This window comes from Scyliorhinus torazame, chromosome 11 (assembly GCF_047496885.1).
Source record: "Scyliorhinus torazame isolate Kashiwa2021f chromosome 11, sScyTor2.1, whole genome shotgun sequence".
Taxonomy (NCBI): Eukaryota; Metazoa; Chordata; class Chondrichthyes; order Carcharhiniformes; family Scyliorhinidae; genus Scyliorhinus; species Scyliorhinus torazame.
Window position 1 is genome coordinate 174,812,770 of NC_092717.1, and position 26,774 is coordinate 174,839,543.

Sequence of the window (26,774 nt, forward strand, 5' to 3'; positions counted from 1 at the left end):
GAATGCTCCCTGCATTCATTAAATCATATCCCAATAAAAGTCAGCATTTTAGAGGGAACTGGATTCAAGAATAAAATCAATCTAAATTCAGCTTCACCAACCACCAATTAACCTACAATATTATTTTCCTCTTAAATAAAATATACACTTAATTGATTTCATCTCCTGGCTTCATTACAGCCTTGGTTCTTGGTTCAAACATGGACAAAAGAGCTGAACTCCAAAGGTGAGGCGAGAGTGACTGTCCTTGACATCAAGGCAGCATTTGATTATGTTGGCATCAAGGAGCCCTAGCAAAACTGGAGTCAATGGGAATCAGGGAGAAAACTCTCCAATGGTTAAGAGTCTTACCTGGCACAAAAGGAAGATGGTTGTGGTTGTTGGAGATCAGTCATCTCCGTCCTGGGACATCACTACAGGATTTCCTCAGGGTAGCATCCTAGGCCCGACATCTCCAGCTGCTTCATCAATGATCTTCCTTCCAACACAAGGTCAGATGTGGGGATTTTGACTGATGATTGCACACAATGTTCAGCACCATTCGGGACACCTCAGACATTAAAGCAGTCCATGTGCAAATGCAGCGAGACCTATCCAGGCTTCAGCTGACTAGTGGCATGTAACATCTGCATCATACAAGTGCCAGGCACTGACCATCTCAAATAAGAGAGAATCAAACAATTGCCCTTTGACATTCAATGGCATTATCATCACTGAATCCCCCACTATCAACATCCTTGGGGTTACCATTGACCACAAACTGAACTAAACTAGCAATATAAATACTATGACTACAAAATCAGGTCAGAGGTTAGAAATGCTGTGGCGAGTAACTCACTTTCTGACTCCCTGAAGCCTGTCCACCACCTACAAGGCACACGTCAGGAGTGTGGTGAAATACTCCCCACTTGTCTAGGTGAGTGCAGCTCCAGCAACACTGAAGAAGCTCGCCACCACCCAGGACCATGCAGCCTGCTTAATTGATACCCCTTCCACAAACATTCACTCCCTCCGCCACTGATGCACAGTAGCAGCAGTGTGTACCATCTACAAGATACACTTCAGGATCTCACCAAGACTCCTTAAGCAGCACCTTCCAAACCGACAACCAGTGCCATCTAGAAGGACAAGGGCAGCAGATACATGGGAACACCACCTGGAGGTTCCCCTCCAAGTCACTCACCACCCAGATTTGGAAACGTAGCACTGTTCCTTCACTGTCATTGGGTCAAAATCCTGGAACTCCCTCCCTAATAGCACAGTGGGAGTACCTGCACCACATGGACTGCAGCGGTTCAAGAAGGCAGCTCAGCACCATCTTCTCAAGAGCAACTAGGGATGGGCAACCAATGCTGGCCTAGCCAGCGAAGCTCATATCCCAGAAAAACGAACAACAAAATATATATATATATTTATATGGCCAGATTAAAATGTAATCATGTGAGGAATCGAGTCAACATTTAAAAACAGAAGTTGGCACTATTCAAATAAAGGACATGTTTAAAATTTTATAAAATAATTATGGAAATTTGAAGCCCGCCCCTGTCTGGCCACCCACTTTTGGAACGGGTTTTTTTAGACTTTGGAAATTTATTTGAATAATACCCTGAGGCATAGTATTCAAAGGAACAGACACACAGCATAGTGCTGCTGACTGTTTTACTCAGTCAAAGATTAATATCATCTGGTGGGAGGTATGTACAAGTGGAATTAGTAGAGATGTTCACAGAACTGAATCCTAAAAATTCAGGTTCAAATCAATTAAGTATCTAAACTTAAACGATCCTTTGTCTCTTTCCCTACCCTATTTCCTGAAAAATATTATTTTTAAGATTCTGGAAAATGGAAGATCTAAAATGACGACATATTTTAAAGATATTTTCAGAAACAACCCTATCAAATAACAAGTTACAACAGTCCTGGTTTCAAAATGTGTGCTCAAACCACATTGTTAATTCCAATTTAAGCAAGCCGCCAAAGTGTAATATTCTACTGAGTCAAAGACAAAACATGAAATACCTTGATATCTTAGACGAAAATAGCTTTATTGAAGCGCTTGCTGCATTGTCACCATCACCACGATGGACAGCATTACATGCAAGGTGGTACATTTAAGCTCTCAACCACCCAACCTTTACATTTTGTCTTGAAACACAAAAATCATTTTCTTTTCCTTCCCAATTAAGATATGTATCTATTCCCTTAGGTGAAAAGGCTTTGCATGTTGACATGCTCGCTCCCTCTGTAGCTTAGCAGACAAATTAATGCCCCGTGTTTTTCCGGACCAGGAAGGTTTGATTCCTGGTCTGAGCTGAGCTAGTTGATCTCTGCCAGACTGAAGCAACAATTGGACTAATTGCCTCAGGGTTAGGGTGAAATCCAATCTGACTATCAAACTCAACTGCCTACACATCAACAGTTACCAGGGTTTCAAATTGTCAGCTGTAAAGCTTTGGGATGTCCTGAGAATGTGAAATACGTTATGAAATTGCAAGTTATTTCTATCCAATGACTCATATTAGGAAGTATGCGTGAAGTATCTGTTGACACCACTGTGTCAGCCAAAGAGCAGGAGGTGGAATGGCCGTCGGAACATACAGCCAAACAGTGTATTTTATAGCAAAAAGCAAATCAAACAATGAGTACTTACAGAGTCTATTTCAACAGAGTGTCTACGGACTGCAACAAACAGAAATTGTATCAGTAAAATCAATCCCAGTCACTTACATCAATACAGTCTCCAGGTGTGGTGGACGGGGTAATTACCCAATCATTCTAGACAGTGCTACTATGTACAGCCAAGTACCTTTGGGTATAGCCTTCAAGTTTAATGACATTGGGCTAGGCGGTTACATTCCTGGTAGTAAAACAGGATTACAATATTTGAAGACAGCAGTACCCATAGAAAGACTCCCTCAATTTTCACCACTCATGATGGTAATGAAACATGGTTTACCATGTTGAGGGGAGCAAACTGCGAGCCAATGTAAACAGTAAACTTTCTATCATTCCTACTCAAGTCTGCAGCATACAGGCAAAACATTTTCATCTCTGGGGCCTCAGTTTGAATTCTGTCAGTCTGAACAGATGAAGATTTCCTCTCTTGTGCTGGCTGTAAGCGACCCACGGTAAAATTACTAATTTACATCAGAAAACTCCACATAATGGGCTGAGTTTGCAATTTGTCAATTCTCACACAAAGCCATTATCAGTGCAGTTGGTCTGGGAAATAGTCTGCGATAAGTCGTTAAGGGATGTTGTTGGGACATGCTGAAGGGAGATATTCTACAGCTATCCAGACTGATGAACGGTGTCTCTGTGTACCTGTTTTATCAGTGACGGTTTTCAACTAGATGAATAACACAATTACAAACCCACAAACTCAGACAGGCTGGGCACAGTATGGTACCAAAATGTTTGTATAGATTCTACCCAAGCTTCTAAACAAAAGTAAGTAGAATTGCAAATTCAGTCTGAAATTCTGTGGTATGTGTCCTCATTTCCATTGTTTCCTCAGCTGGACATTGCCTGTGGTTCAGTTGTGTTTTGAAAGATGAAGGTGATATTTTCTTTAGCTTTTTCAAGAACAGGATCTGGGAAGTGTTGAATTCTTCCAGTAAAGTGCTTCCAGTCCATCAGATCTGACATAGTAAGATGTTTCTGGGAACCAGACCTCTCTGAATTATGGCCTAGTTGACAGGTTCTAGGAGCCGGAGGCTTTTCAGCAGTGAGATTAGCTGGAATGAAGAGTATGAGTTCATTAAAATAATATGAATTAAGATGCATCTTTTTACATTTTCATGGCAGATCTGACAGTCACAACTGGTAAAATTCAGCCTTTGGCTATTACACGTTGTCAAGTGGGAAATTTCCGATTTAAGGAAATGTCACAGGGTGAGGCACAGTATGCTATAACACACTGTATGTTCTGGGTATCAGTCAAAGTAAAGGGAGGGATGCAGGATGGGCCCATAGATTTTCAAGGCATCTGTCGGCCCATAAAACACTGTTAAATCCTAATCGTGTGTGGTGTAATTTACATGTTGGTTTTGGTCTCTTAGACAGTGTGATAACATCAGAATGATGATGTTTAGAACAGAACTATTTCAATGTCAGCCAACTATTTAATTGATCACTGATCTTTCCAGTTCCATACCAATGATGTTTAGGAATATTCAGCTATCAAGTAACAGAAGTAAACCCAGTAACCCAAAGAAAACTCCTGTACGAAAGGCACAATGGCCTAGAAATCTGATGGTCTTTCTTGTGATATAGGCAAAAAATGGATGCAATAGTGCCCAATACAGCAAGCAACAGCAGTGTGCTGCCTCGGGAAGATATTTTTTTTACTAAACTCATCATGGAGTAAACTATTGCCACCATGCAAACATGGTGAACAGAGTTGATTTGAGAACTGTTTGATTTGAGGGATAGGCCAAATAATTAAAGGCCTATGTGTGGCAAATTATTAGAATCAACTCTGAGCCCGGTTATACAATCACTCGGAAAGGCACAGATTAATCAGGGATAGTCAGCATGGCTTTCTCAAGGGAAAGTCATGTCTTACTAACTTAATTGACTTTTTTGAGGAAGTAACAAAGGGGATTTATGAGGGTAGTGCAGTGGATGTGGTCTACATCAATTTTAGCAAGGCATTTGACAAGGTCCCACAAGGTAGACTGGTCAGAAAGGTGAAAGCCCATGAGATACAGGGGAAGGTGGTGAGTTGGATCCAAAATTCGCTCAGCGACATGAAGCAAAATGCAATGATCCAACGGTATTTTAGTGAATGGAAAACTGTTTCCAGTGGTGTTCCACAGGGCTCGGTGTTGGGTGGGCAGCACAGTAGCACAGTGGATAGCACTATTGCTTCACAGCTTCAGTGTCCCAGGTTCGATTCCCGGCTTGGGTCACTGTCTCTGCGGAGTCTGCACGTTCTCTCCGTGTCTGCGTGGATTTCCTCCGGGTGCTCCTGTTTCCTCCCACAAGTCCCAAAAGACATGCTGTCAGGTGAATTGGATATTCTGAATTCTCCCTCGGTGTGGCGAACAGTCGCCGGAATGTGGACACTAGGGACTTTTCACAGTAACTTCATTGCAATGTAAATGTAAGCCTACTTATGACAATAAAGATTACTATTAATAAATATTAAAGATTTAGACTTAAATTTGGGAAGTATGATTGGGAAATATGCTGATGACATAAAAATTGGTCCTGTAAGTTATTAGTGAAGAGGGGAGCATTGGATTCAGAATGATACCAATGGTTTGGTTGAAAGGGCGGAAAAGTGGCAAATGGAATTCAATCAGGAGAACAGTTTTGTAATGCATTTGGGGAGGGCAAACGAAACAGGAGACTACACAATAAATGGGAGGATATTGAGAGGATGTGAGAGACCTTGTCCACAGCTCCTTGAGGGTGGCAGGACAGGTAGATAGGGTGGTAAAGAAGGCACATGGAATACTTTCCTTTATAATAATCGCTTATTGTCACAAGTAGGCTTCAATGAAGTTACTGTGAAAAACCGCTAGTCGCCACATTCCGGCACCTATTTGGGGAGGCCGGTGCGGGAATTGAGCCTGCGCTGCTGGCATTGTTCTGCATTACAAGCCAGCTGCTAAGCCCACTGTGCTAAACCAGCCCCATTATTACATGTAGTATAAAATTCAAAAGCAGGGGGACAATGCTGGAACTGTGTACATCAATGGTTAGGCCACAAGTCAGGTTTTGTATACAGTTCTAGTCACCACTTTAAAGGAAGGCCATAAGTGCACTGGAGAGAGCACAGAAGAGATTTAAAAGAATATTGCCAGGGCCGGAAAATTGCAGCTCGGAGGAAAGATTAGGCAGGCAAGGGTTGTTTGCCTTTAAGCAGAGGAGATAGAAGGGTGACTTGATTGAGGTGTACAAAATTATGAAGGGCCAAGGTAGAGTAGACAAGGATGGCTTGTTTACACTAGCAGAGGCATCAGTTACCGAGGGGAACAGATTTAAGATGATTGGTCGAAAGATTAGAGAGGATATTAGGAAGAACGTTTTTACTCAAGAGGATGGTGGGTGTCTGGCATTTGCTACTTGGATTGGTTATGGAGGCAGAAACCCTCAACTCATTTAAAGGTATCTGGATCAGGGCAGCACGGTGGCGCAGTGGTTAGCACTGCTGTCTACGGTGTCAAGGTCCCGGGTTCAATCCTGGCCCTGGGTCACTGTCCGTGTGGAGTTTGCACATTCTCCCCGTGTTTGCGTGGGTTTCGCCCCCACAACCCATAGATGTGCACTGTATGTGGATTGATCACACTAAATTACCCCTTGGAAAAACAATTGGGTACTCTAAAACAATTTTTAAAGGTATCTGGATCTGCATCTGAAGTGTTGGAACCTCCAAGGCTACAGACCAGGTGCAGGGTATCATTGGTAACGATTACAGTCAAACGAAGCTTGGATATTCAGTATGTTCTTTTAGGAATGGTTATTAACTACTTTTGTCAGGCAGAATCTTACATTCATAGAATCCCGACAGTGCAAAGGAGGCTATTCAGCCCATCAAGTCTGCACCTACTCTCAGAAAGAGCTCCCTACCTAGGCCCACACTCCGCCCTATCCCCATAACCTACTAACCTTTTTGACACTAGGGGGCAATTTAGTGTGGCCAATGCACCTAACCTGCACATCTTTCGACTGTGGGAGGAAACCGAAGCACCTGGAGGAAACCCACGCAGACACGGGGAGAAAGTGCAAACTCCGCACAGTCATCCAAGACTGTTTTATATCCGGGTCCCTGGCGCTGAGGCAGCAGTGCTAACCACCTTACCACCGCGCTGCCCCTGGAAGGTGGGATTAGAGTGGGCAGAGCTGATGGGCTGAATGGCCTCTTTCTCTGCTGTAACTTCTCTATGGTTCTAAATTCAGACTTGTTAACAGAGGATGGAATTTTACATCACCCTTTATCCTGCCAGATTCCATCCCTGGGTGTGGACTGGCAGGGGTGAGGGGTATAAAACAGATAGCCATGGTGACGTCGGTGTGCCGGTCACCTACCCATCTCTGCAGGTATTTTACTAGCAGCAGCGGGTGCCTGGACCAAATGGAGAGGGTGACTGGGGTGGGGTGTGTCCTCTTCTGGCACCCTGTGCCCAGTGGAGGCCCCACCATAAAATAACCCCCACATCCTATAGAACCAGAACCCCCAGCCCTTTGGCAGGGCCTTCCAGCCTGGCTGGACAAAAACTTACCACGTCCAGCTCCATGGCTCCTCAAGTGTTCGGGACTGCTTCTAGTTCCAGCATTGACCACCATTTCAAGGTGCCAGGATCAGAGAGCTTTTTGAAAATGTATTCTAACCTGGGATGTGAGCGAATCCAAGATTTATTACCCATCCCCAATTGTGTTTGTAGGCAGTTAAAAGTCAACCATATTGCTGTTGTCTGGTGTCACACGTAGGCCAGACCAGATAAGGGCAACATATTTCCTTCCCTAAAGGACATTCGTGAACAAAATGGATTTTTACAGCAATCTGTGATGGTGCCATGGTCACTATTACTGAAACTGGCTTTCATTGTGGCTTTTAAAAAATTAATTCTCATTAATTGACACTTACGCCATACATTCACTGTGGGATGACTCAATCTCAGCATAAAATTCCCTCCAGAATCTCTCTCACTTGAAGTGTTCACAAATTTTACTGGCATTAATTCTAAGATGTTAGCTCCTGTCAGCAAACATCACATGATTTGTGCCAGCAAATTCAATTGGCAACTGAACTTTCTAGCTGTCAGTAAAATCTTATATTACAAACCTAAAATACCCACTTTTTAAAATGGTAGCACAATGCAACAAAATGCCAATGGCTTACATTTACCTACTGATGCTCTTGAACTCATCCAAAACTCTGCTGCCCGTAACCTAACTCAGACTATGTCTCATTTACCCATCACCCCTGGACTACCTTTGCTCCCCATTTAACAACAATTTAATATTTTTAATTCTCATCCTCGTTTTCAAATTTCTACACAGTTTCCTCCCACCCTATCTCTGTAATCTCTTTCATCCCTCAGAAATCTCTCCACCTGCACAACTCTGGCCTCTCGTGCATTCCCAATTTTCTTCACTTCACCATTGGAAACCGTGCCTTCAGTTACCTACACCCTAAATTCTGGAATTCCCTCTCTACATCTCTACCACTCTATTGCCCTTTAAGAAGCTCTTTACAACAGACTGTATCTGTCCTAGTGTCTCCTCGTGTGGCCTGGTGTCAAATTTAATACTCCTGTGAAGCCCTTGAGATGTTTTAATATGCAACGGTTGCTATGCAAATGCCGCTTGTTGGTGTTATTCAAAATTCCACACAGTAACAGTCTCAGGTTTTTTCATCATGAAGTCAGGAGCGGAGCTAATTCGAAATTAGTTGTTTCTCTACAGCGAGAGAGGGAGAAAATGGCAGGTGGATCACCCCAGCCCAATTCTCGATGGTTACAACAATTTGTGTAAACTGATCTATTCTGAGTTGGGGAGACATTAGAGCATGCTAATAGCCGATAAATATTGGTGGTGGTGAGTTGCCTTCTTGAACAGCTGCAGTCCTCGAGGTATAGGTACACCCACTGTGCTGTTAGGGAGGGAGTTCCAGGACATTGCCCCAGCGACAGTGAAGGATCAGTGATATATTTCGAAGTCTGGGTGGTGAGTGACTTTTTCATAGAATTTACAGTGCAGAAGGAGGCCATTCGGCCCATCGAGTCTGCACTGGCTCTTGGAAAGAGCACCCGACCCAAGGTCCACACCTCCACCCTATCCCCATAACCCAGTGACCCCATCCAATACTAAGGGAAATTTTGGACACCAAGGGCAATTTATCATGGCCAATCCACCTAACCTGCACATCTTTGGACTGTGGGAGGAAACCGGAGCACCCAGAGGAAACCCACGCACACACGAGGAGGATGTGCAGACTCCGCACAGACAGTGACCCAAGCCAGAATCGAACCGGGGACCCTGGAGCTGTGAAGCAATTGTGCTATCCACAATGCTACCATGCTGCCCAAGGTAGGGAAGGGAAGGGACTTGGAGGGGAACATCCATGTGGTGGGGATCCCATGTATCTGCTGCTCTTGTCCTTCTAGATGGTAGTGGTTGTGGGTTTGGAAGGTGCTGTCTGAGGAACCTTGGTGAGTTACTGCAGTGCATCTTGTAGATGGGTACACACATCTGTCACTGTTCGTCAGTAGTGGAGCGTTTGAATGTTTGTGGAAGGGGTAGCAATCCAACGGGCTGTTTTGTCTTGGATGGTGTCGAGCTTCTTGAGAATTGTTGAAGCTTCACTCATCCAGGCAAGTGGAGAATTATTCCATTATACTCCTAACTTGTACCTTGTAAATGGCTGACAGGCTTTGGGGGGGTCAGGAGGTGAGTCACTCGCCGTAGATTCCCAGCCTTTGAGCTGCCCTGATAGCCACAGTATTATAATGTGGCTAGACCAGTTCAGTTTCTGATCAATGGTAACTCCCAGGATGTTGGTTGTGGGGGATTCTGCAATAGTAATGCCATTGAATGTCAATGGGTGGTGGTTATATCCTCTTTTGTAGCAGATGGTCATGCCTGGCACTTGTGTGGCACAAATGTAACTTGCCACTTGTCAGCCCAAGGTCCAGGTCTTGCTGCATTTGGACATGGATTGCTTCATTATCTGAATCGCAAATGGTGCTGAACATTGTGCAGTCATCCGCAAACATCCTCACTTCTGACCTTATGATGGAAGGGAGGTCATTGATGATGCAGCTGTTTTATGAGTATCTAACTAAAATAGGTTCATGACACTCACCAAAGCCCAGTGCTTACCTAATGGTTCTCCATTTCCCAAACAGTTGCAGTACAGGAGATCATGGGTAAGACAGTTAGAGACTTCATCTAATTTGAAAAGATTTTGAAGTTCTTCCAGGGAAAAGTTGGCACGCTCACTCTTTTTTAGGTCAACCACTGTTCCAGACAAACTTTGTTTACTGATTTGTCGCTGATAAATCTTCTCTTCTATGGTCCCTGTAATGGAAGGATATGTTAAAATGTGTCTGATCATGCAAGTGTAATTAACTCTCATTTGTTTGAGTCAGTTGGTTAAAGACATACACATGACCAAACAATATCAAACAGTAATGTGGCATTACATTCTGGTTAAGGTATAACAATCCAGCTGAACTAAGGGAATATTAATAAATAGTTGAAGCAGATGAAGATACAAGGTTATGGGGAGTTTGTATGAAGAGGGGGTTAGTTTTATAGATTTCATAGAATTTACAGTGCAGGTGGAGGCTATTCGGCCCATCTAGTCTGCACCGGCCCTTGGAACGAGCACCCTACCCAAGCCCACACCTCCACCCTATCCCCGTAACCCAGCAACCCCACCTAACCTTTTTTGGACACTAAGGGCAATTTAGCACGGCCAAATCCACCTAACCTGCACATCGTTGGACTGTGGGAGGAACCCAGAGCACCCGGGGGAGGCCCACGCAGACACGGGAAGAACGTGCAGACTCCGCACAGACAGTCACCCGAGGCTGGAATTGAACCTGGGTCCTTGACACTGTGAAGGAACAGTGCTAACCACTGTGCTACCGTGCCGCACTAGTCTGAGCAAAGGGCCAATGCAGACACTATGGGCAGAATTCTCCCATCCTGCCAGTGGCAGGGTTTTGTGGCGGACAGGAGAGGAGAATCTAGTACAAGACAAAAAGACAGAAACCCGTCGGCATAAAAACAATTTGCAATCCTCCCAATGGCGGGTTGGTTATCCCGCTGCCTAGTGGCATGAACGGCATTTGCATTCATTAACATCTCACCAATGCTCAACAAAACAGCAGCTTGCCGGAATCTCCTCACACCTTCCAATCTTGCGTCATGCCAGCAGGAAATTGTTGCCCACAAACCCATTCGAAAATGAGTGGTTTCGCACAAATTGGACCTCAGTTCACTCGTGACTTTGAGGTGAGTGCACTAAACATTTTTTGGACACTAAGCACTAAGGGCAATTTATCAAGTCCAAACCCCCTAACCCTCACATCTTTGGACTGTGGGAGGAAACCGGAGCACCGGAAGAACCCCACGCAGACACGGGGAGAACGTGCAGACTACACACAGACAGTGACCCAGCCGGGAATCAAACCTGGGGCCCTGGAGCTGTGAAGCAACTGTGCTACCGTGCTGCCCAGCAGAATGTCCAGCACAAGAATGGACAGTGGGAGGGGGAGTATAGAATTCCATCTGGAAATGGAAATAAAGAACAGCCATCTTGCTGTACCACAGTAATGGCACTGGCTCAAAACGAAAGTAACAGTGAGTCTGATTGGGATGGTTTGAGGCTGTGTGGGAGGAGCACACTGCTGGGCTATGGGGTCTCTTCTGGGGGTGCCCTCCAACTGGTTCATGTCGCAAGAGTGAACAGGAGTCATCTTAGAAAGGACAAAGGCTTCCTTGGAAGAAAGCGACTGAGCCAATGCCTTCATTAGTATGGTTAAAGGGATAGTCTGACTCAGTGGAATGTATACTTTGGGAACATAGGCAATCATGACGGAGGCACAGCTGCACTGTATATGGCTTCCCATCAATGAAGCCCGATGAGTTCACCAGAATTGGCATTCTTAATGGGAAAAGGGCATCACTCATTGACCATGAACAACTGATTGGTCATTACTATGCCACATCAGAGATTGAAGCACTGAGCTAGCTGGTCACAGGATCAGTCATCTCATTGACACCTTATCATTCCACATAGGGCTCCTGATGTCAGATTCCTGATATGACATCTTGGTCACCTCAATGTGTGCACACTTCTCAGGAACAAGGCTGTATCAGCCACCATGCAAGTAGGACAGGAAACGTCGTGGAGCCTTACATTTCCCAAAGGTTTCATATTCAGAGCATCACTTTCTCGACCCGTTAACTATTCTTGTCTTCAGTGTTCCATTTCCGAGGGACAGCAAAAGGACAAATCGATCCCGAGCTAAATGCTGCCTTTGTTAGTGTTCTAATGTAATGAAGATGGTGAAGGGGGCAGAGACGGAGCAAGAGCACAAGCAGGAGGGTCAGGGGAAAGACCCAAGACAACACTGACAACTCGCCAGACTTCAGGGTGTTTTTGTGGAATAGTTTCCTACTTAGAAATGAGTGAGGGGCAATGCCGGACACGTCTGTGCTTGTCACCAGTTCTGGAACATCACATATGCCACATTGTTTGGGAAGGCCTGACGCCATGTGGGGTTAGGGGCCATACTTTGCCAGTGGCTTTGAAGGTGACCACAGTGCAGCATTTGTTTGACTCTGGGTCTTTCCAGGGATCAGCAGGGGACCTATGTGGCATCTCGAGTGCTCAACACATCAATGCGCAAAGGTGGTCATATATGCCCTTTACAGGAAGGCCCATTATTATGGCAGGTTTCTCATAGAATCGCCAGTACAGAAGTACAGTACAGTAAATCTGCACAACCCGGCAGCACAGTGGCGCAGAGGGTTAGCCCTGCTGCCTCACGGCGCCAATGTCCAGGTTCGATCCTGGCTCTGGGTCACTGTCTGTGTGGAGTTTGCACATTCTCCCAGTGTTTGCGTGGGTTTCGCCCCCACAACCCAAAGGTATGCAGGCTAGGTGGATTGGCCACACTAAATTGTCCCTTAATTGGAAAAAAAATGAATTGGGTACTCTAAATTTACAATAAAAAAGAAAGTCTGCACAACCCTCCAAAAGAACACTCGACTTGGATCTACTCCCCCGTCCAATCCCGGTAACTTAACCAATCAACATCCTGGGGGGGTTACCATTGATCAGAAACTGAACTGGATTAGCCATATTAATACTATGGCTACCAGGGCAAAGTCTAGGTATTCTACGGCGAGTAACTCACATCTCCTGACCCCCAAAGCCTGTCCACCATCTACAAGGCACAAGTCAGGAGTGTAATGGAATACTCTTCACTTGCCTGGATGAGTGCAGCTCCAACAACATGGAGGAAGCTCGACACCGTCCAGGTCAAGACAGCCTGCTTGACTGCTGTCCTTCACAAATGTTCAATCCCCCACCACCGATGAACAGTGACAGCCATGTATACCATCCATAAGGTGCACTGCAGTAACTCACCAAGGTTCCTTAGGCAGCACCTTCCAAACCCATAACCATGACTATCTAAATGGACAAAAGCAGCAGATACCTGGGAATCTCACCACCTGGAGGTTCCCCTCCAAGTCACTCACCACCCCGACTTGGAAATATATCACTTTTCCTTCACTATCGCTGGGTCAAAATCCTGGAACTCCCTCCCTAACAGCACTGTGGTTGTACCTACACCTCAGGGACTACATAAGTTCATAAAGGCAGCTCACCACCACCTGGCTGTGGCTCACGTCTGTGGGAAAAGGGGGTGGGGGAAATCTGCCCCTCCTAGCAACCTAGTAGGGATCACTGCTCCATAACATCATCAAATACTGACAATCACTGTGAGTCACATGCCGTCTGCTCATTGATTGAATCTCTAATCTCTATTTACTAGGCACCAGCATATCTCTGCCCACAAGCTGTCCGAGCTCCCAGACCATGACTGAAGAAGAAACTCTGGAAGAACCGTCGGGTTCACTTTCTGGAGAACAGCTGACTGGCACGTCCGAAAATCAGTTGAAGGCAGGGACAAGCTGACTGGTGGTGATTTAATCTGAGGATTACCATACCTCAGGCGAGGAGCAAGGTTAAGAAGGCAGGCCTTCATGAATAACCTCAGCCGATCTGGGAATTGAACCCATGCTGCTGACCACGCTCTACATCACTGCCTAGCCAGCTGAGCTAAACCGGCTGACGGGCATGTCTCCTTCTTCCAAGACATAATCATGCTGATACTGACCCACAGCAGCCTCCTGAGGTTCCTGGGCCTCTGGATCATCCTCCTCCAATAAGCTCTCACACGCCTCCAGTTCACCCTCTGGCAAGGGATCACTTCTTTGCATTGTCAGTGCAACACACTGAGATAATGCAGGAACCCCTATTGGGAATGTATTGTTGTGAGCCACCCGAGTGGTCCAAGCATCTGAAGTGCAACTTCAAGAGTCCGCTGTAAGGGAAAGTGTAGAGATGTTAGCCATTGAATTGAGTGAAGGCAATGGCTGTCCCTCCCCCAGTCGGTGATCTTTTGCACTTGTGTGTCAGCTTGGCCTGTATGTCAGCTTGGCCTCTATGAAGTTGAAAGGCATATGATCAGAGGGGATGGAGCAAAGGTTGGGAACATGCATGTCCCCTTTGTTTGGTGAACCCTCCCCAGAAAGGTCAGAGGATGGAGTGTGAGCAACATGACAAATGGGATGGTGTTGATGTGGAAGATTCCATGACAAATATGTGTCCCCCACTAATAGATGTATGAGATCCCTGAAGAGAGTAGCCATTTGAGTGCATGGTACCATGATGAGAGTTTGACATTGGGGGGGAGGGGGGTGGGAGGGGGGGAGTTGAATGATGACTTACCCTGGCGGAGCAGACAAGATTATTCATCCTCTTCTCACACTGGATGGTGTTTCAGGCATGGTTGCCAGCCACGCTTGACCTGCTCTGCGACAAACTCCAAGGATGGAGACAAGAGGGTGGTATGCTTCCTGGAGCCATTCCTGGGATGCAGGACATGCCTTTGTGCCCGTAGTACTCTGATCAAGGCCTTGAGGGCCTGGTAGGTGAATTGGGGTGCTGCCTTCTTCTAGAGGCTTTTGGACTTTTTCTGGTGGTTGGAAGACATCTCTGCACATGTCGTGAAGACAGGTGAACTAGAGAGGGTGAGGTGTCTGCTAGACTGCCGTTTAAAAATGGTTCCCGGAGCTTCGGCCCCTGCCATCTGACGACGGGCAGATGAATCAGCTCCCTATCCTTCAGGTGATTCAGTCCAGTACTTGCCTGCAGTAATTAATGAGGAATTGGTGATGAGTCCCGCCATTCCAGGCCAGTGGGGTGGACGTCGCTGAAACCGGCCGCTGCCGCACTTCGTCTCATAAATGGAAAATTCGGCCCTATGAGTCAAATTGTCTTCAGTTGTACTTTAAATTTATGTATTGAAGATCTTGTTGATGGACCTTCTGATAATCATGGTTAAGCAGATAATATCTTCTTGGTCGTACATTTTGTACATGGTATTCATATTTGTGCAAGTTTTAAGTACTGCAAAATCTCAGGCCCAATCTATATGAAGTTTTGTTTGTGGTAAGATTTCCTTCAAGGGCATCCAGAATTACAACCTACAATGTTACAATATGTTCTATTTCATTCTGTACATAGTAGCATACTATGTTAGAACATCAATATTTTGTGACATGCAGTGGAGATTTAATCCCCATTCCACTGAATTTCCAATCTCAGCTTAATTTCGTGAGATGCCTCTTGCAAGATTTGCGACGCTTGAAATGCCTCATGAGAGTTAACGGGGTCTCGAGAGACATCGCAATCTGGATCTCATCCTCACTAGGCGTGATCCAGACCAGCATATTTAAATGAACCAGTAAGCTAATTTAAATATGCGTTTGCGGAATTCTCCTGGCATCCGGGATCTAATGGCCACGCCTGGGAGGCATCACAAGGACACAGTTTAGTATTAGTTCCCACAAATGTGGACAAGTTGCAATGGCTCCTGGGAGGGTATCCCACGCCATTAGAGACCCCAGGTGGTCGGGGACAGGGCAGAGTGACACCCTGGCACTGCCAACCTGGCATAAGACCACAAGAAAAAGGAGCAGAATTAGGCTTTTGGCCCATCGAGTCTGCTCTGCCATTCAATCATGGCTGATATGTTTCTCATCCCCATTCTCCGGGCCTCTCCCCTTAACCCCTGATTAATCTAGAACCTATCCATCACTGTCTTAAAGACACTCAGTGATTTGGCCTCCATACCTTCTGCGAAAAAGAGTTCCAGAGGTTCACCACCCACTGTCTGAAGAAATTCCTCCCCTCAAAGGATCATCCCTTCCGTCTGAGGCTGTGGCCTCGGGTTCTAGTTTTGCCTATTAGTGGAAACATCCTCTCCACTTCCATTCTATTTAGACCTCTCAGTATCCTGTAGGCTTCAATAAGATCCCCCTCATCCGTCTAAGCTCCAACGAGTACAGACCGAGAGTCCTCAATCGCTCCTCATATGACAAGCTCTTAATTCCAGGGAACATTCTTGTGAACCCCCTCTGGACCCTTTCCAAGGCCAGCACATCCTTCCTTAGATACGGGACCCAAAACTGCTCACAATACTGCAAATGGGGTCTGCTCAGAGCCTTATACAGCCTAAGAAGTACATCCCTGTTCTGATATTCTAGCCCTTTCGTCATCAATGCTAATATTGCATTTGCTTTCCTAACTGCCGACTGAACCTGCACATTAACCTTGAGAGAATCTTGAACTAGGGCTCCGAAGTCCCTCTGTGCTTGAGATTTCCTATGCTTTTTCCCATTTAGAAAATAGTCTATGCCTCCATTCTTCCTACCAAAGTGCATAACCTCATTATATATTGTATTCCATCTTCCACTTCTTTGCCCACTCTCCTAGTCTGTGCAAATCCTTCTGTAGCGCCCCTGCTTCCTCGATCTAACCTGTCCCTCTGTCACGGTAGCACAGTGGTTAGCTCAGTTGCTTCACAGCTCCAGGGTCCCAGGTTCGCTTCCCGGCTTGGGTCACTGTCTGTGCGGGTGCTCCGATTTCCTCCCACAGTCCAAAGATGTGCAGGTTAGGTGGATTGGCCATGCTAAATTGACCTTAGTGCCCAAAAAGGTTAAGTGGGGTTACTGGGTTACGGGAATAGGATGGAGGCGTGGGCTCAAGTAGGGTGCTCTTTCCAAGGGCTGGTGCAGACTCAATGAGCCGAATGGCCTCCTTCTGCACTGTAAATTCTATGATATCTTTGTATCATCTGCAAACGTAACAACAGTGGCTGCATTTCCTTCTTCCAGATCATTAATGTATATTGTGCAAAGTTGTTGTCCCAACACCGACCCCTGAGGCACACCACTGGTCACTGGCTGCCATCCTGAAAAAGACTCCTTTAACTCCATTCTCTGCCTTCTGCCAGTCAGCCAATCCTCTATCCATGCCAGAATCTTGCCCTTACCACCGGGGCCATCGGACGCGGTGCCATTGCCAACGCCCTCAACCCTGATCCCATACATGTACCTGCCTCCATCCTCACCCACAAAGCCCCCACCTCCCTATTCCATCCCTGAACCTTCTCTGCATTTGCCGCCCAACAGTAATATATCAAATTCGGGAGGCCTAGCATAATGTAGTTTACTTAACTGATGTGAGGTTAAGTGGTTAAGTCAAAATTCTACAATGTAATTAATCTGCATTTAAAATGACAGTAAATTTACTGCTTCAATAAAACTAATTGAATGTCAGTAAAAACCATGGAAAATCTGAGCAGCCATTTACGTTTATTGATAAACAGATAATGCAACATGACTATTTTAAAAGGGAACTCAACACCTACTTAAAACCATGCCAAATCAGTTCAAAATCTGCAATTTTATATTTTTAAAGTTCCTGAAATGATTGATTTGCATTCATGGACAAAAAGACTGAGACAGATATTGATGTAAATGATTTAGTGATTTGTGGGGATGAAAATATTAATTTGTCATGAATCTTGGATTAACATCAATGCCAAAGACGAATGAATAGGGTTTCCACAGGCAGGCTCCATTTTCCATTTATAATTCAATCTGTGTATATTTATTAGAGAAAAAAATGAACAGCCATCAAAGTCTTTTTCTAATAACACCCATAATTTTTGGATAAAGGACTTCTAAATTTTAAAAATTGTTTAGACAGATGGCATGAAAAATGTCTGACTGGAAGCTCTGTTTATCTGTTGCAGTGTGTGCAGCATACTCCATCTTGTGGCTCACTATGGTAATAAGTTTTACTCAGCCCATTTCATTTGTTTTGGATTAAACTTTTACAGATCGTTAGGCAACCAGGCAAACATGCTGAGTATCAACTTGTAAATCCCTCCAAAATACACCAATGGCAGGCGGCAAGAGATTCCTCGTCAGCCATGTGATGGAAAGAAAACTAGAGCCTCCATCATCACCATCCATGGCTCTGGACTATTACAAAATGAAATGAAATGAATGAAAATCACTTATTGTCACAAGTGTCATGATATCCACATTAACATATCATGGTGCAATCACACACACACTGATGGACAGGTAGTTGGACCAACCAACACACACACAACATCACAGCCAATCACCAGTGAGGGCACACACACTATAAAACAGGGAACACCACAGTTCCCGCTCATTCCACCAGGAGATAGCTCAGAGCACAGAGCTCACAGCGCGCCACTCAGACATACACCATGTGCTGAGTGCCTCACTAAGATAGTGCTAGGGCTGGGTCCACAGGTTAACTGGTGAAGTACGAACCACAGCCAGAAGTTAATAGTTATTATTGTACAGAACAATAAAACAGAGTTGTACCATCTACAACCGTGTTGGTTCGTTTGTGTATCGGAACACCCAACACGACAACAAGTAAGCTTGAAATGAAGTTACTGTGAAAAGCCCCTAGTCGCCACATTCCGGCGCCTGTTCGGGAAGGCTGGTACGGGAATTGAACCGTGCTGCTGGCCTGCCTTGGTCTGCTTTCAAAGCCAGCGATTTATGCATGCAAAAGTCCATGTTGCTATGGCAACTCAGACCTCCCGAGGTTGGTTCAGGTGGCTGGATGGCCAGTGTTGATCAGAATGGGGCCAACTGCACAATCCCCATTCTGGCTGAGGTGGATTCTGTGCCGCCTTCTTTCCTGGATGTGGTGGAGATCACGCTGCTGTGGGTCAGATCTTACTTCAGGTAGAGAATAGAAAAAGAAGGTGGTGGCAAGCACAGTTTTTCACAGTTTACAGGGCACATTTTCAAGCATGAATCTCAACATCTGCCATTTCGCCTTTTGGAAAATATGCTATTAATAACCTTTATTTTTCAAATTAATTTACGGGATGTGGGCATCACTGGTTAAGCCAGCATTTATTGCCCATTCCTAATTGCCCTGGAGAAGGTGGTGATGAGCTGCCTTCTTGAACTGCTGCAGCCCCTGAAGTATGGCACGCCCACAGTGCTGTTCGGGAGGCAGTTCCAGGATTATAACCCGGTGACAGTAAAGGAACTGAGATATAATTTCCAAGTCAGGATTGTGAATGACTTGGATTGGATTTGTTTATTGTCACGTGTACCGAGGTACAGTGAAAAGTATTTTTCTGCGAGCAGCTCAACAGATCATTAAGTACATAAGAAGAAAAGGGAATAAAAGAAAACACATAATAGGGCAACACAACATATACGATGTAACTACAAAAGCACTGGCATCGGATGAAGCATACATGATGTAGTGTTAATGAAATCAGTCCATAAGAGGGTCATTTAGGAGTCTGGTGACAGTGGGGAAGAAGCTGTTTTTGAGTCTGTTCGTGCGTGTTCTCAGACTTCTGTATCTCCTGCCCGATGGAGGAAGTTGGAAGAGTGAGTAAGCCGGGTGGGAGGGATCTTTGATTATACTGCCCGCTTTCCCCAGGCAGCGGGAGGTGTAGATGGAGTCAATGGATGGGAGGCAGGTTCGTCTGATGGACTGGGCGGTTTTCACGACTCTCTGAAGTTTCTTGCAGTCCTGGGCTGAGCAGTTGCCATACCAGGCTGTGGTGCAGCCCGATAGGATGCTTTCTATGGTGCATCTGTAAAAGTTGGTAAGAGTCAATGTGGACATGCCGAATTTCCTTAGTTTCCTGAGGAAGTATAGGCACTGTTGTGCTTTCTTGGTGGTAGCGTCGACGTGGGTGGACCAGGACAGATTTTTGGAGATGTGCACCCCATGGAATTTGAAACTGCTAACCATCTCCACCTCGGCCCCGTTGGTACTGACAGGGGTGTGTACAGTACTTTGCTTCCTGAAGTCAATTACCAGCTCTTTAGTTTTGCTGGCATTGAGGGAGAGATTGTTGTCGCTACACCACTCCACTAGGTTCTCTATCTCCCTCCTGTATTCGGACTCATCGTTATTCGAGATCCGGCCCACTATGGTCGTATCGTCAGCGAACTTGTAGATGGAGTTGGAACCAAGTTTTACCACACAGTCGTGTGTGTACAGGGAGTAGAGTAGGGGGCTAAGTACACAGCCTTGTGGGGCGCCGGTGTTGAGGACTATTGTGGAGGAGGAGTTGTTGTTCAGTCTTACTGATTGTGGTCTGTTGGTCAGAAAATCGAGGATCCAGTTGCAGAGTGGGGAGCCAAGTCCTAGGTTTTGGAGCTTTGATATGAGCTTGGCTGGGATTATGGTGTTGAAGGCAGAGCTGTAGTCAATAAATAGGAGTCTAATGTAGGAGTCCTTGTTTTCGAGATGCTCTAGGGATGAGTTTAGGGCCAGGGAAATGGTGTCCGATGTGGACCAGTTGCAGCGGTATGCGAATTGCAGTGGATCAAGGCGTTCTGGGAGTATGGAGGTGATGTGCTTTATGATCAACCTCTCGAAGCACTTCATTACGACTGAAGTCAGGGCCGCTGGTCGGTAGTCATTGAGGCACGTTGCCTGGTTGTTCTTTGGTATCGGTATGATGGTGGTCTTCTTGAAGCAGGTGGGTACCTCAGAGTGGAGTAGGGACAGGTTAAAGATGTCCGTGAATACCTCTGCCAGCTGGTCCGCGCAGGCTCTGAGTGCACGTCCAGGGATCCTGTCTGGGCCCGTCACCTTCCGAGGGTTCACTTTCAGGAAGGCCAATCTGACTTCGGAAGCTGTGATGGTGGGTATGGGTGAATTATGGGCTGCTGGGGCACTCACCAGCGGATTGTTGGTTATCTGCTCGAACCGAGCATAGAATGCATTGAGTTCATCGGGGAGGGGTGCGCTGCTGCCAGAGATACTGTTCGGCTTTGCTTTGTAGCCCGTTATGTTGTTTAGTCCTTACCACAACCGCCGAGAGTCTGTCTGTGACTCTAGCTTGGTTTGATATTCTCTCTTGGCATTCCGGATGGCTTTGCGGAGGTCGTACCTGGATTTCTTGTATAGGTCAGGGTCGTCTGCCTTGGGAGGGGAACCTCCAGGTGGTGGTGTTCCCATGTGTCTGCTGCCCTTGTCCTTCTAGATGGCAGTGGTCGGGGGTTTGGAAGATGCTGCCTAACGGGCCTTGGGGAGTTCCTGCAATGCATCTTGGTTTTTTTTTAAATGCATTTTATTACAAACTTGTATCAAAGTAGGTTACAGCAAATAAACACCCCGGGAAACAAACTTCCCAACAATCAGCTATACAGTTTGTACAGATTTTTCTCCTTTTTCAGCCCCCCCTATCACCCACCTCCCACGATGAACTGCCCCTCAAACACGGTCACAAGCATCCCCCACCTTTTCTCAAACTTCCCTGCTGAGCCCCTTAACTCATACTTTATCTTTTCTTTTTTTTTAAAAAAATATATTTTATTGAAAATTGTTTCTAAACAACATTTTTCCCTCTTACAAAACAAACGGAACGATAACAAAATAGAAATTTTTAACAATACAAAAGTAACAAAACCCCATTATCTATTGACCTATATTAAACTAAACCCCCCCCCCCTCCCCCTGGGTTGCTGCTGCTGGTCATCTGTCTTCCCTCTAACGTTCCCTTAGGTAGTCGAGAAATGGCTGCCACCGCCTGGTGAACCCTTGAGCCGATCCTCTCAGGGCAAACTTTATCTGCTCCAGTTTAATAAACCCCGCCATATCGTTTACCCAGGCCTCCAGTCCGGGGGGTTTCGCCTCCTTCCAACATAAGTAGGATCCGGCGCCGGGCTACTAGGGACGCAAAGGCCACGACATCGGCCTCTTTCGCCTCCTGCACTCCCGGCTCTTCCGCAACTCCAAATAGAGCTAACCCCCAGCTTGGTTTGACCCAGGCATTCACCACCTGCGAGATCACTCCAGTCACTCCCTTCCAATATCCTTCCAGTGCCGGGCACGCCCAAAACATATGTGCGTGGTTTGCCGGGCTCCCGCCACACCTCCCACATCTGTTCTCCACTCCAAAGAACCTGCTCAATCTTGCCCCCGTTATGTGTGCTCTATGTAGCACCTTAAATTGAATCAGGCTAAGCCTGGCGCATGAGGAAGAGGAGTTTACCCTGCTTAGGGCATCAGCCCACATACCCTCCTCTATCTCCTCCCCTAATTCTTCTTCCCACTTTCCCTTTAGTTCTCCCACCGACTCCTCCCCCTCTTCCCTCATCTCTCTGTAAATCTCTGACACCTTGCCCTCTCCGACCCACACCCCTGAAAGCACCCTGTCCTGTATCCCCTGTGTCGGGAGCAACGGAAATTCCCTCACCTGTTGTCTAGTAAACGCCCTCACCCGCATATATCTCAAGAAATTTCCCGGGGTAACTAATACTTTTCCTCCAATGCTCCCAAGCTCGCAAAAGTCCCATCTATAAATAAATCTCCCACCTTCCTAATTCCCAACTGGTACCAGCTCTGAAATCCTCCATCCATTCTTCCTGGGGCGAACCTATGGTTGTTCCTGATAGGGGACCCCACCAGGGCTCCCCGCACCCCTCTCTGTCGCCTCCACTGTCCCCATATGTTCAATGTTGCCGCCACCACCGGGTTCGTGGTATACTTTTTAGGTGAGAGCGGTAGCGGTGCCGTCACCAGCGCCTCTAAACTCGTCCCTGTACAGGACTTTCTCTCCAGTCTTTTCCACGCCGCTCCCTCACCCTCCATCATCCATCTACGTATCATTGCCACATTGGCGGCCCAATAATAATCTCCCAAGTTCGGTAGTGCCAGTCCTCCTCTATCCCTACTACGCTGAAGGAACCCCCTCCTTACTCTCGGAACTTTCCCTGCCCACACAAAGCTCGTGATGCTCCTATCTATTTTATTAAAAAAGGTCCTGGTGATTAATATAGGGAGACATTGAAGTACAAATAAGAACCTCGGGAGGACCATCATCTTAATTGCTTGTACCCTGCCCGCCAGCGATAAAGGGTGCATGTCCCACCTCTTGAAGTCCTCCTCCATTTGTTCTACCAGCCGTGTCAAATTAAGTCTGTGCAAGGTTCCCCAGCTCCTAGCGATCTGAATCCCCAGGTATCGGAAGTTTCTTTCCACTTTCCTTAGCAGTAAGCCTTCTATCTCTCTACTCTGGTCCCCTGGATGTATCACAAATAATTCACTCTTCCCCATGTTTAGCCTATACCCCGAGAATTCCCGAACCTCCTCAAAATTCGCATAACCTCTATCATCCCCCCCGCTGGGTCCGACACGTATAACAATAGGTCATCCGCGTATAACGAGACTCGATGTTCTTCTCCCCCTCTAATCACCCCTCTCCATTTCCTGGAGTCTCTCAACGCCATGGTCAGAGGTTCAATTGCCAACGCAAACAACAATGGAGACAGCGGGCATCCCTGTCTTGTTCCCCTATATAATCGGAAATACTCCGATCTATGTCGACCTGTAACTACGCTTGCCGTTGGTGCCCCATAAAGAAGTCTAACCCAGCGAATAAACCCGTTCCCAAACCCAAACCTCCTTAACACTTCCCATAAATACTCCCACTCCACCCTATCAAATGCCTTCTCTGCGTCCATTGCCGCCACTATCTCTGCCTCCCCCTCCACTGGGGGCATCATTATCACCCCTAATAGTCGTCGCACGTTAACATTCAGTTGTCTCCCTTTTACGAACCCTGTCTGGTCTTCGTGCACCACCCCCGGGACACAGTCCTCTATCCTCGATGCCAGTACCTTTGCCAGCAACTTGGCGTCCACGTTCAATAGTGAAATAGGTCTATAGGACCCGCACTGCAACGGATCTTTGTCTCTCTTCAAAATTAGCGATATCGTCGCGTCCGACATCGTCGGGGGTAGAGTCCCCCCTTTCCTGGCCTCATTGAACGTCCTCGCCATCAACGGGGCCAACAAGTCCACATATTTTCTGTAGTATTCCACCGGGAACCCGTCCGGCCCCGGAGCCTTCCCTGCTTCCCAGTCCCTTAATAACCTCGTCCACCTCAATCGGCGCCCCCAGGCCTGCCACCTCCTGCTCCTCCACTTTCGGGAACCTCAATTGGACCAGGAACTGCCGCATCCCCTCCTCTCCCTCTGGGGGTTGAGACCTATACAGTTCCTCATAAAAGGTCTTAAACACCTCATTTATCTTTCCTGGCCTTCGCACAGTGTCTCCCCTTTCATCCCTAATTCCTCCTATCTCCCTCGCTGCTGCCCTCTTTCGCAGTTGGTGCGCCAACAGGCGACTAGCCTTTTCCCCATATTCGTACCTCCTCCCCTGTGCCTTCGCCTTTCTGGTGGTCAGAAGGTCAAACTCGGTCTGGAGTCGTCTCCTCTCCCCGTACAGCTCCTCCTCCGGGGTCTCTGCAAATTCCCTGTCCACCCTTAAAATTTCCCCCAGTAATCTATCCCTTTCCTTGGCCTCTGTTTTCCTTTTGTGGGCCCCAATAGAAATCAGCTCTCCTCTGACCACCGCTTTTAGTGCTTCCCAGACCACTCCCACAGGGACCTCGCCGTCGTCATTGACCTCCAGGTATCTCTCGATACACCCCCTCACTCTTGCACACACTCCCTCATCCGCCATCAGTCCCACATCTAATCGCCAGAGTGTTCTCTGCTCCCTGTCCTCTCCTACTTCCAGGTCCACCCAATGTGGGGCATGATCCGAAACCGCTATGGCTGAGTATTCAGCTTCTTCCACCCTAGAGATCAACGACCTTCCTAAAACAAAATAAATCTATCCGGGAGTACACTTTATGGACATGGGAGAAGGAGGAATACTCCCTAGCCCTAGGTCTAAGAAATCGCCATGGATCCACTCCCCCCATTTGGTCCATAAACCCCTTAAGTACCTTGGCCGCTGCCGGCCTTCTTCCGGTCCTTGAGCTGGATCTATCTAGCCCCGGGTCCAGCACTGTATTGAAGTCCCCTCCTAAAATCAAATTTCCTGCCTCCAGGTCCGGTATATGCCCCAGCAACCGTCTCATGAATCCCGCATCGTCCCAATTTGGGGCATACACATTAACCAACACGACCTCCATTCCCTCCAGCCTACCACTCACCATTACATATCTACCTCCGCTATCTGCTACGATGTTCTTTGCTTCAAATGCTACCCGTTTCCCCACCAAAATTGCCACCCCTCTGTTCTTTGCGTCCAGTCCTGAGTGGAACACCTGTCCCACCCATCCTTTCCTTAGCCTAACTTGGTCTGCCACCTTTAGGTGCGTCTCTTGGAGCATAGCCACGTCTGCCCTTAGTCCTTTCAAATGCGCGAGCGCTCGGGCCCTTTTTATCGGTCCGTTCAGGCCTCTCACGTTCCACGTGATCAGCCTCACTAGGGGGCTACCTGCCCCCCTCCCGTGGCGACTAGCCATTACCTTCTCTAGGCCAGTCCCATATCCCGCCTCCGCGCTCCCGCTCGCTCCCCCAGCGTCGCACACCGTCCCCGACCACCCACTCTTTAGCCATTCCCTTTTGGATTTCCGCAGCAGCAACCCAGTTGTCGTCCTCCCCCCCTCTAGCTTGATTGCTCCCCCCATATCACTTCCGTAAGTCAGATTACTTCAACTGACCCCGGCTACTCCTGCTCACTCCTCGATCCCCCCGGGGTGAGGGAACTCCCATCCGCCTTATGCCTGTTTTCACGCCTTATTCTTTCTGGCGCGGGAACATCCCTTTCCCTGACCCGCTTCTTATGGCGCAGTTCCCTTTCCCCTCCCCTTCCCCATTCTCCGTTCTCCGACTATGTCCCGTCTTTCCCCCCTCACCGGCACCCACATTTCCCCAGTGTCTCCCCCCTTCCCTGTTTACTTCTCGATTAACTTTCACCATAACATTAACAAAAACAATAACAATAACAATTCCCTGCAGCATCAGTCCCTCAGTTCCGGTCCAGTTTCTCTTCATTAATAAAGGTCCATGCTTCCTCCGCCGTCTCGAAGTAATACAAACAAACAAAGAACAAAGAAATGTACAGCACAGGAACAGGCCCTTCGGCCCTCCAAGCCCGTGCCGACCATGCTGTCCGACTAAACTACAATCTTCTACACTTCCTGGGTCCGTATCCTTCTATTCCCATCCTATTCATATATTTGTCAAGATGCCCCTTAAATGTCCCTATCGTCCCTGCTTCCACTACCTCCTCCGGTAGCGAGTTCCAGGCACCCACTACCCTCTGCGTAAAAAACTTGCCTCATACATCTACTCTAAACCTTGCCCCTCTCACCTTAAACCTGTGCCCCCTAGTAATTGACCCCTCTACCCTGGGGAAAAGCCTCTGACTATCCACTCTGTCTATGCCCCTCATAATTTTGTATACCTCTATCAGGTCTCCCCTCAACCTCCTTCGTTCCAGTGAGAACAAACCGAGTTTATTCAACCGCTCCTCATAGCTTATGCCCTCCATACCAGGCAACATTCTGGTAAATCTCTTCTGCACCCTCTCTAAAGCCTCCACATCCTTCTGGTAGTGTGGCGACCAGAATTGAACACTATACTCCAAGTGCGGCCTAACTAAGGTTCTATACAGCTGCAACATGACTTGCCAATTCTTATACTCAATGCCCCGGCCAATGAAGGCAAGCATGCCGTATGCCTTCTTGACTACCTTCTCCACCTGTGTTGCCCCTTTCAATGACCTGTGGACCTGTACTCCTAGTGTCTCTCCTGATACGTGACCCATAGTCTTGCCGGCTGCAGCATCCCAAACTTCACCTTTTTGTGCAAAACCTCTTTGGCTCGGTTGAAGCTCG

The 26,774-nt window shown here is 47.0% G+C and overlaps 1 protein-coding gene across 5 annotated transcripts in view; it reads right to left on the minus strand.

Moving 5' to 3' along the window:
• Positions 1-2,024: 2,024 nt before the first annotated feature.
• Positions 2,025-26,774, minus strand: part of rad54b (RAD54 homolog B) — a 268,427-nt gene continuing 243,677 nt past the window's right edge. For all 5 annotated transcript variants that reach the window (XM_072468033.1, XM_072468034.1, XM_072468037.1 and 2 more), the window contains 2 exons: positions 9,835-10,032; positions 2,025-3,737 (listed from right to left, as the gene is read on the minus strand). In XM_072468033.1, coding sequence (XP_072324134.1) covers positions 3,514-3,737; positions 9,835-10,032 — 422 coding nt within the window. In that variant the 3' untranslated portion in view covers positions 2,025-3,513. The remainder of the gene's footprint in view (positions 3,738-9,834; positions 10,033-26,774) is intronic.